Source organism: Diprion similis, chromosome 1 (genome assembly GCF_021155765.1).
Source record: "Diprion similis isolate iyDipSimi1 chromosome 1, iyDipSimi1.1, whole genome shotgun sequence".
NCBI classification, from domain to species: Eukaryota; Metazoa; Arthropoda; class Insecta; order Hymenoptera; family Diprionidae; genus Diprion; species Diprion similis.
In genome coordinates, this window is record NC_060105.1 from 13,690,567 (window position 1) to 13,701,272 (window position 10,706).

At 35.5% G+C, this 10,706-nt stretch overlaps 1 protein-coding gene across 1 annotated transcript; it reads left to right on the plus strand.

Moving 5' to 3' along the window:
• The first annotated feature begins 2,013 nt into the window (after positions 1-2,013).
• On the plus strand, positions 2,014-10,680 carry LOC124405521 (isocitrate dehydrogenase [NAD] subunit beta, mitochondrial). Its single transcript, XM_046880520.1, has 6 exons — positions 2,014-2,162; positions 2,571-2,633; positions 2,717-2,926; positions 8,431-8,822; positions 9,208-9,397; positions 9,896-10,680. Exons 1-6 carry the CDS (start codon positions 2,121-2,123, stop codon positions 10,124-10,126), a joined length of 1,128 nt encoding a protein of 375 aa, XP_046736476.1. The 5' UTR covers positions 2,014-2,120; the 3' UTR covers positions 10,127-10,680.
• Positions 10,681-10,706: the final 26 nt, after the last annotated feature.

Genomic DNA, 10,706 nt, shown 5'->3' on the forward strand with positions numbered 1-10,706 from the left:
TTCATACACTAGAGGTATTTTAATTTCTTCTCTGGTTCAGTTGGGACAACTTTCGGTAGAGAATTTGCTAGTGGATTCAATGTCGTCAATAGTCCTTTTTAAATGTTCAAAATATCCCTAGATGAAATATAACACCAAAAATCATAAATCATAGTCTGAAGCCATATTATGAGATCTTCGCACTACAGAGAATCATAATATTATTAAATTAGTACTATAACTAACTGACACCATTATATTGAATCATTATTATGTAACACTAATACTTATACCATTTGCGAGCACGAAGTTTGGACCCGCATTGTAAGCAGCCTGTGGTATACACCATATTACCTCGGAGATACAACCAAACTGTAATACAATATAGTTTTAAACAATGCTATATAGAGCTCAATGTATTGAATACAAATTATCCAGTATGATTTGTAGAATCCTGTTCGAAACGCCGTATGGTAGGCAACTTTCTTTTATAAGCGTCCTGTTGCTACGTGTATCGGTATATTATGCTATGCCGTGGCTTATGGATCTATGATCTTATTTGTACCAAAGAGTACTCTTTGATTTATACCTTATAAATTAACATAGGTTTGTGGTGGTCTGAATTGTAGGGTTTGTTTAATAAATGTCTCAGCATTATTAGAATGCTGTTGCTATAAGGTATTGGTTTGATAAATTAAATGTTCCGGTGTTAACTAATGATATTTCTAAAAATTGTACCCGCGTATTGGGGATAATAGTTTTCCTTTACAATTAGAAAATATTAGTCTTACGAGATTTCGGAGGATCGTTCTAGTGAGTTTATTGCTGGTTATACAGCGTTGCCACGCATACAATTTGGGTGATTTTATGGAGGTCTTACTGGCTCTATAAAGAGTTGATGTTTCGTACATTGTTATGTTTCGTTTCCAAAATTGGTATACATGCTATTGGCGTAAAGGCTCTCATGTTAATATTATAATGATGTATTCATCGCATTATAGCTTTCGGATTATTATTCAATTGCTGCGCGCTACAGAATCATCCGATGGGAATTGGCTTATCTTCAATGGTTCCATTGTCGTATCCCTAATACAATTTATACTCTTCACATAGTGTTCTGTATGATTCTGCATTTCAGATCTACATTGCCACCCAAATATACGTGCGCATTGCCTGCAATACGGTGTTTCTGAAAGAATTTTATAATACGTGTTAGATAATTTGTAATCACGATTCTGGAGGGTCCGTATACAGCCACTCGTTTTATAGATTATTGCAACATTGCACTGGGTTTATAAATTATTGCAGCATTGCGTTTACCTCTATATTGTATCGATTATGTATCTTTTGTCAAACAGCCTTATCTATCTCCTTGTATGGTGTAGCATGGGTTGCCTATAGACAGCTCTAAGGGTGCGTTCCGATATTAACTGCCAGGGCTGTCAACAATCTTTTATCTCTGCTGCTCCATCAAGTGCATGAGTAGCTCTGCCTCTGTTCTAGGGAATTTTTAGCTTTGTCAGGTAATTTCGGAACGCACCCTAAGTTGCGTTAGCGCGTGCAATTGGCCACTTTCTTTTGGAGACAGATTTTGTTTCACTCTGAGATCAACTGCTGACAACCCGGTTGAATGATTAAAAATCAGCTAAAGAGAAAGACCGGTACTGCCGGCAGCCAAGGGTGCGTCCTGAAACTATTAGACAACGCAAAAAACTCCTAGAACACAGATAGAGCTACCCCCGAATTTGGTAGCGCAAAATAGACAAATTATTACTGTAGCACCGGGAGCGAATTTCGGAACATACTACACTGAGGGGTGCGTTCCGAAATCCGCTGACAGCGCTAAAAATTCCCTAGGACAGAGGCAGAGCTAAACGAACTCGGCTCACGAACTCAGCAGTGTAAAAGAGATAAATGATTGTTAATAGCACTGGGAGCTAATATATCGGAACGCTGTACACGATGCCTGGGCCTCAGTACTTTCTCAGCATTTTCAAATGAAAATTCCGGCCAAATAAATTCTTGCCGTCTGCATTTTTTAGACATATCGATAGCCGCCTTCGGAGTCGATAACATTATCGATAGAAGCGATAAAATTTGCTAACTTCAAGCCATTCCAAGATTCGTCTTCTTCGTGAAAAATGGCGCTACTTGCGAGGAAAGTCGGCAAGGTTCTTTCTCAGGTATATCTGACTTGTTTTACATAACGATTGACAAGCATCGTTCAAAATACAAACAAATTTTTCAACGAAGGTCTCACTGATTCCATCGATCACAGTGGAGAATCAATCTGACAATTTTATACAAATTGAGCATTATTCTGAAACTATGATAATTCATTTTGCAGTACTACTTAAATAAATTAAATATATTATTAAATTAAGACCAAAGCATTAGCTCTATATCAATACTCGCTTCTGTAACAGTTTCAACTGACAACCTTGAAATAATTCAGCATTTTGATAATGCGTCATATTTGTTACAACAACGTATTTTATTACATATCTATTTCTTCTCTTTGCCAATTCCAAATTATCCCCTGGTCTCGCCTTGAATGCATCAATTTTATGTAAGGATTCTTGGAACTTTAGGCTGCCCAAAAAGGCCCGGTAGCCAGAACATTCCATCTGGGAGTTGTATATCAGCAGGACTCAGTGAGTGAATAACTTTGTCCTAGGGTAATTCATGAACTTGAATATTACACATTACATGTTAATATTTCTGCTATTCTTTTCAGGGTGTGCAAAAAGAGGCAAAAACAAAATGTACGCTGATCCCTGGAGACGGAGTAGGACCAGAACTTGTCTACTCTGTCCAAGAAGTTTTCAAAGCTGCAAATGTTCCCGTTGAATTTGAAACATTTTTCTTGTCTGAAGTCAACCCTACACTGAGTGCTCCTCTTGAACGAGTCTCTGGCAGTATCGCTAAGAATCGTGTTTGTTTGAAGGTATTAACTTAACCACGTTTTAAGCGATATTACCTGCTTGCCGACATCAAATTTATTACAACCAGTGCTTTTTATTTGCCAGTTTTACTAACTTGAGCCCAACCAACATTTCAATTATGCTAACGCAAGTTTAATTTGTGACTTATATTTCATTTTTATTTGAGATCAAGTAGAATTGTGTGTTCACTTGTTCAAAAGTGTTAATATGGTTTGATCAGAAAAAAGGGGTTCCTTTAACCCGTGACAAAGTCCCCTAAAATCCCACGAGTGCTGCAAGTTTGAAAATTGTCTTTGTACATTTGATTTGAATTAGAAATTAGTTTCGTTTCTCCATATGTTAGCTTACCTTCAAGTTATTCATTACGTACGCAATGAATTTCACAACCCTTCAATACAATATAAATAGAGCAAGTTCTTTTCATTAGCAACTTACGATTTTCTGTTAAAATTCACAAAGTGCATTTTATTTGGATACCCATCAGGCACTTTTCAATTTTCTGCAGCAATTTATATGCTAATTACAGCTGTGATCCTATCGGATGAAATCTTACGTGCCATTTTCGTTAACATCAGTTATCTAGAGTATTGGTAGATGCAAAGAATTTTGGTATAGCGCATGAGTGGCAATACGGTAGTGATTGTTCTATGAATAAGCGCTCCATGGTTGGCTCCTTATCTGATATACTTTATCTTTAATGTTTATGTTTTTATTCGACACAATCATCTCCATTGCAATAAATTATGGTTCAAATAGGTCTTTCTTTGATAGAACTATCAAGGATACACGAGACTAAGATGAATTTTTTAATTTACATCCTCTATAATGCTACACCAGGGAAAAACTATGGTTAAGCTCATCAGAACGGCGATTAAGGGTGTGAAAACACAAATTTAATCACGACATTTAAATACCTATTGATCCAATTTTATTGCAGATGCAAGCAGGCAATGAAATATTTATTTTATTAACTGATATTTAGTCGAAATAAAAAATATCGGTATTTTCCCACCCGTACCTGCCATTCTGCTTGGTTCAACTATACTTTTTTCTCTGCATAGCTTTATTCTAGACTGTGAAAGGTACTTGGACAGAATTTCATTCGGTGATCTTAAAGTTTTCGGCATTCAAAGATACATAAAATATCACTCAATTCCTGAATTATTAATAAACTGTAATAAACGAAGAGAAGACTTTAAAATTTGCATCACCTAAATGTCTCATGGCAAATGAATACTGTTTGTCATGGCTACTTAAAATTGAAGAAATGTAGTATGGGGATCGTGCGTGAGCTGTAGAGAGCAGTACCACTGCCGAAGAGTGTGCTGTCTCGCGTCCAAATATCCGAATAGTGTGGTGATATTTTGACTTTTAGCAATACGAAAATAAAACAATATCGCAAATAAAAATGTTAAAAGTAATAAAATATGGTTTTCGACCTATAATTAACGATCGTGTCCAAGGCCAAAATGATACTGAGAGAAAAAAGTTGTTTGATTCGGGTCACGTTTTAAATGTAATGGAAATTTAAAACACGAAGAATGATACAGTTTTCACCGGCAAAGTTGTAGCTCAGACTCGTATGTCAATTCTTTACAATTTTAAAATAACGGTAAGTATTAGATACTTAATAATTTAATATCTCTTAAACTTGCAGCTTGATTCCAATAGAAACATCCTGAATGCTGAGTGTTCGCGTAAAGCCACTATACCTGGAAAATGCAAACATATATGTGTACAGGCTCGCTATGTGAAATCTCCAGAAACTGCCTCGTCAAAAACAAGTCAGCTGCAAGAATATGGAAAATCTTCGCATAGACAATTATTGGGTTATGACAAAGGTGCAATAATGGCGAGTCTGTTTTCGCGAAACCCTTTATGCACCAAGGCATCTCAATTGAAACCTTGTCTGATATCATCAGACATCATTAGAAAGTCTTTGGTTCATATTCCACTGTCAACAATGCGGCCATTTGAAGAAAAGAACCAAGCAGAAATCATCACAGCAGAATTGTTGGTCAAAATCGCAAAGTTGACCGAAAACAAAACCACAGAAGATGATGTCAAGAAAGTGACACTGGAGATATTCATGCTTCAGACGGACAATGTAACATTTTACTCCCAAATGCCCATCCTTTCTGAATATCTCAAATTTTTCAACAAAAGAGTGTGCTGCGACATCGATACTGCCTTGGACATAAGTGTGAAAACCATCAACCAATCCGAAATTCACGAGTGGTTTGAGGAAAGAAAATTGCGTATTACCGCAAGTAGTGTCCACGACATAATGAATTGGCGACTTGAAACAGACCAACTAATCACCAATTTTCTTTCTAGAAGATTGAAAATATTTAATAAACAATATGGAGCAAAAACTGAAAAAGTTGCTCTGCGCAATTATCAGAAGCTATTAAATTCTGGATCTAAGGTCGTCAAAGTTGGGCTCATTATCTCTTTAATGCAACCTTGGCTGAGCTGTTCTCCAGACGGAATTGTCGTGTATGGAACAAATATTTGGGAGAAACGTCTTGTCGAAATCAAATGTCCATACGTTTGCAGAGATATGCCAATTTATGATCAAGAATTATCAAAAATCAACGTGAAGTACTTGAAGTTGGACGAAAACGGTTTGCGGTTGAAAGAAAATGATCCCGTTTTTACTCAAGTTCAACTCCAGATGTATGTAACGAATATTGGTCTATGCGATGTTTTCATTTATTCTCCAAAAGGATCCGCCTTAGTACAAGTTAAACGCGATAATGTGTTTCTCGCAAGAATAATACCCTGTATCGAGCAATTTTACTTTACACATTATATCCAAAGATTATGCTGTTGAGATTAGCATTGTTAACAACACAAACTATCGTTTAACGAACACTAATATTCGTAATTCATTTTTATTCAGCGTTATATAGTCATATGGTATAAAAGAAATTTTATAACAAATTTTATTAATGTACTTTCATACATTTTTAACTTGTCGAATAAAAATAAAATTTTCAAAAATCGATTTTCTTGAATAATTGTTTATTTCGATCCGTAGTGATACATGATTTCTTTTGACAATTTTATTTACAATTTCTGTATTATCATACGCGGATAATCGGTTTTTTGAGATTGATTAAAGCACAAATGACAAAAATTATTTCATTAACGTGAGAGAACAGCTATATAGGCACTTTTGAAAATATGTTGAAATCTTCAATTCGTTACATAATCCGTTCCATATGTATTCGCATTGAAGCGATAGTATATATTTCCTCCACTTCAGGTGAAAATTGAGGGTCGTGCATAACAAAAACGCAAGCTTTTGTTTTCCACTTGAGCATGAATTGTAGGGAAATCCTTAGAGCATATACAGTAATGCTCCAAGGGGAAATCTTTGTCTGCAAGAACAACATCTCCAGGTTCGATTAAATCTATCAAACCACAATCATTCGTAATGAAACAATTGCCTGCCCTGCCAGCGTAACCCTTGGATATGAAGCTGACAATCCCATTTGGAGTAGATCCCACCAAAAACTTCACTGTATGATGGTGTTTGTATAAATTTGGAGTTCATCGAAACTTTCTCTTTCACCTGTGATAGTACTTCGGTATTCACTTCAGTGCAGTCAATTATCACGTGGGTTTCGAGGTGATGTTTTTTGAATGCTTTCGGTGAAGTCGCTTTTACAATTTCTGTCGAAGGCCGAAATACAAAGTTTTTCAATAACACTCAAACACTGTAACGTTGTTATGAATATTCACTGCACCGAAGTTCGATGAATACCAAACAAAACACTCAGTGCCATACAGCTGAGCCCTGTTTTTAATGTCATCAGAGTAATTAAGCTTTTGAGCTGTCCGAGTCTGGAAGTACACTCAAAAGGAATGAAAACACTGAAAAACTAACACCAGTCAAACTACAAAAAACTTTCATCATTTTTTATTGATGAAACTCCATGAATGCCGGACATTGCAGCTTTTCAGAATCTTGATCAATGGGATTGCACCCAAAATCTTTGACATTCTTGAAACTCGATAGATTCGTTTCATACGTGTTATGCGCAACCCTTTTCATTGGAATGTTTACTTGTACTTCTACAGTACTTATACCATCACGGTAATTCAAATTACACAAGAAATGTGCAAGTTCATCCGGATCGCTATTCATCCTGGCGTCCTTCTGGCAAGTTATACTTCGGACAGGTTACTTGCAAGTTATCATTGGTTCCACTGGTACCTGCTTCATCGCAATGGAATTACTAAGTATTTGTAGTTCCTTGGCGTGTCCAATTCGATTTAACAAACGACGTTCTTGTTGTACAAATCGTTCTATAGCTCGAGCAGATTTTGACATTGGTTTCCCATGAAAAATAGTGGGAACATAGGATGGGTTTAATGGATCTTCTGATTTTCTGTTATTGATGAATGAGCACTACAGATTTTAGTGTTCTTCGTTGGTTCCCAATCCGTTGGGTTTTTGCTGGAATCACAAATAAATTGGTGATTGTGGCTGAATTCCAGTTCAAATTCTGAAAATTCCAATGTTTAAATGCTGAATTTTATATTTCAAGGACACCTGTTTAATAATTTACGATTTGACTCATAAACTGCCTTAGTATAATTATCATAATAATACTTACACGTAATTCTTAAGTGCTTTAATCCATTTTGTCCATTTGTCACTTTTCCATGCTGCTCCGAGTGTGCTCGTGGGAAATAAAACTTCACTGGTGGATTAACGTTTCGAAGTTGAACAGCCTCGAATGCAATCGAATATCATCTCGATGAAGACATTACAAAAAAAATATCTGTATTCCGCCAATTAATACAAAAAAAATTATAAACGCTGTTTACACGCATTGTTATTTTCACCACTATAATGTTTGGATTAGTCCTTTTGTGGTACTATAAGCGCCACGCACGGTCCCTATATACGATCTAATTCTGACATGATACATTGGGTTAAATTTGGAAATTACGGAAAAATGGAATCAAAATAAAGAAGCAAAAATCGAGTACCAGTGCCTTCAATTTTGGAATGGATTTTAATATATATAATACACTGTTGAAATCATGAAGAACACCTGACTCTTACCCCAGGGCAATCTCTCAGATTTTGATCTAGTTCATATATGTCATAGTGCATCAAAAACTAAGCGATACAAATTTTTTTTACCGACCATAAAACACTGGGGGTATGAAAATGAACCCCAAAGATGCGCACCCAATAAGGTGATTTCTTGATGAACAAAAATGAGTGTTGCTTATTTTTCGATGCACGACAACATATATGAACTAGATTAAAATCGGAGATGTGTACCTAAACTACCTTTCTTGTAAGATGAGATATCTGTATTTAATTTTCGAGTACGACGTGTATTCTTATTTAAAGATTCATCGAGATAGCATTTTGTACATAAACTATTACATTTTCCTCTTATCCTTTAAATTCCTTTAGTGTTGTTATTGAATTCAAAGTGATACGAAAATACTAAATAGTGTAAAATTTGATTTTCAGGGTATTTTGGCAACGCCAGATCACTCTCATACTGGAGAGTTGCAAACTTTGAATATGAAACTGAGGCGCAGCTTAGACTTGTATTCTAATGTCGTACACGTGAAATCTTTACCTGGTATTAAATCTCGTCACCAAAACGTGGACTGTGTGATAATAAGAGAACAAACCGAAGGTGAATATTCTGCATTGGAACACGAGAGTGTCAAAGGAGTTGTTGAGTGCTTAAAGATCGTCACTGCCTCGAAATCTCAAAGGATTGCGAAATTTGCATTTGACTATGCAACCAGAAATAATCGCAAGAAGGTTACGTGTGTACACAAAGCTAATATTATGAAGCTTGGTGATGGACTCTTCTTGCGATCATGTGAAGAGATAGCCAAACTGTACCCAAGGTATACATATATACATACATACATACATATATTATTATTATTATTATTAATCTATGGAGCATAGCCTATTTGTATAAATATCTCAATATAGGATTATATTATACCACATTGAAGTTCATAACGAACGTATCGAAAAAAGTTTAAGTAACGAAATATTGCAAAATAAGAATGATATCGTGCAACTTTAGGATTAATTTGCAAATATTACTATTGCAGTATGGGTATGTTTCGCTTCATCCAAGCTGTAGTGTACAACCTACTTTTTTTTAAATTATTTCACATCAAATCACTATTTTTTTCACTATTTTGTTCCGAATCTACTGATTTACGTAATTTATCCACAAAGAAAAATATGATGAGAGGCACATTGATAATATTTTTTCAGAATTCAATTTGAAAAGATGATTGTTGATAATTGTACAATGCAAATGGTGTCAAATCCACGACAATTTGATGTTATGGTCACACCTAATTTGTATGGAAATATCGTTGATAATTTGGCATCCGGATTGGTTGGTGGTGCTGGCGTTGTTGCTGGCGCCAGCTTCAGTGCAGAGTGCGTTGTTTTCGAGCCTGTAAGTATGTTTTACAGTACTACCCCGTTATAAGAGAATATTGGGGCGGTTAAGGGAATCGGATTTCAACAAATTCATTGCCGGAGCGTTCCCTACTGCCTGAAAAGATTGGGAATCGCACATATATGAGTCTGTCGATAATCGTTAACACTCCTCAGTATAAAAGAATCAGTTATTATGTACACAAATTCGGTGTTTAAACACATGATTCACGCAATTGCTCCTTCGCTTATAACTAGGAATCCGTGCCAAAGTTGAGAGACCTCAGGTACACAGGTAGAGTGGGGAAGCTATAAAACTCGCTCAAATGGAACGAAGGGGATATTCTCTTATAACGAGCACTTATAATGAGATACTGCTGTAACTGATTGTGAACAATTTATTATTCTTAACGTTTCTCATTCTCCAGCGCAGGCATTTTATCATTATGAAAACATCCTCATGATTAAAGAATTTTTGATCAAATTCTCATTAATGTTCTCTACTTTCAATTTACAGGGTGCACGTCACACGTATTCCGAGGCTGTGGGTAAAAATGTGGCAAATCCCACTGCCATGCTTTTATGTTCTGTCAAACTTCTAAATCACGTTAATTTGCGAACGTATGCTGAACAGATCAAAGATGCTATTAATCGTGTATTGAATGATGGAAAAGTTCGCACTAAGGACTTGGGTGGACAGAGTTCTTCAACTGATTTCACTAAGGCGATTATTTACAGCCTCCGTTAGTTTGATATTAAATTTTGTTTAATATTAAAGAACAACTTAGACCTCGCGGCACTTTACATGCATTTAAAGCTGCAAAAAGATATTTCAAGTTTGATATTGATTGAATATCAATGACATAGTTTGCACATAGCATAATTATTCTCACTTATATAAGTAACTTGTGCTCATTATTCAATAAATTAGGTCACTTTGTAAAGTATTATTGTAATATTAGAAAGAAATTGTTAATAAGTCTACACTGTTTGTCAATGTGCAATACTTGTGTATAACCACTATCAACTGATTACGTGATATTCAGTCAAAAACGTAGATCTTTGACTTGAAATATTCACCAGGTAGAGAATGCATGATTCAGATCTTTGCACCTATAGTGTGTTGCTTGATTAATACAGTATTGTTGATCACCTCATGAATACCTAATACTGGGGAAAACAAAAAATCCTGGAGTAGTAATTTTGTCATTAGGTAAGTAATTGGTATAGTCCAATTTTAGATGAACACTGTTAATATATGTGAATTGTACAAATAATAAATTATTGTATATCCGATTTAAATTACTTTTTGTTTATCGGTACATATG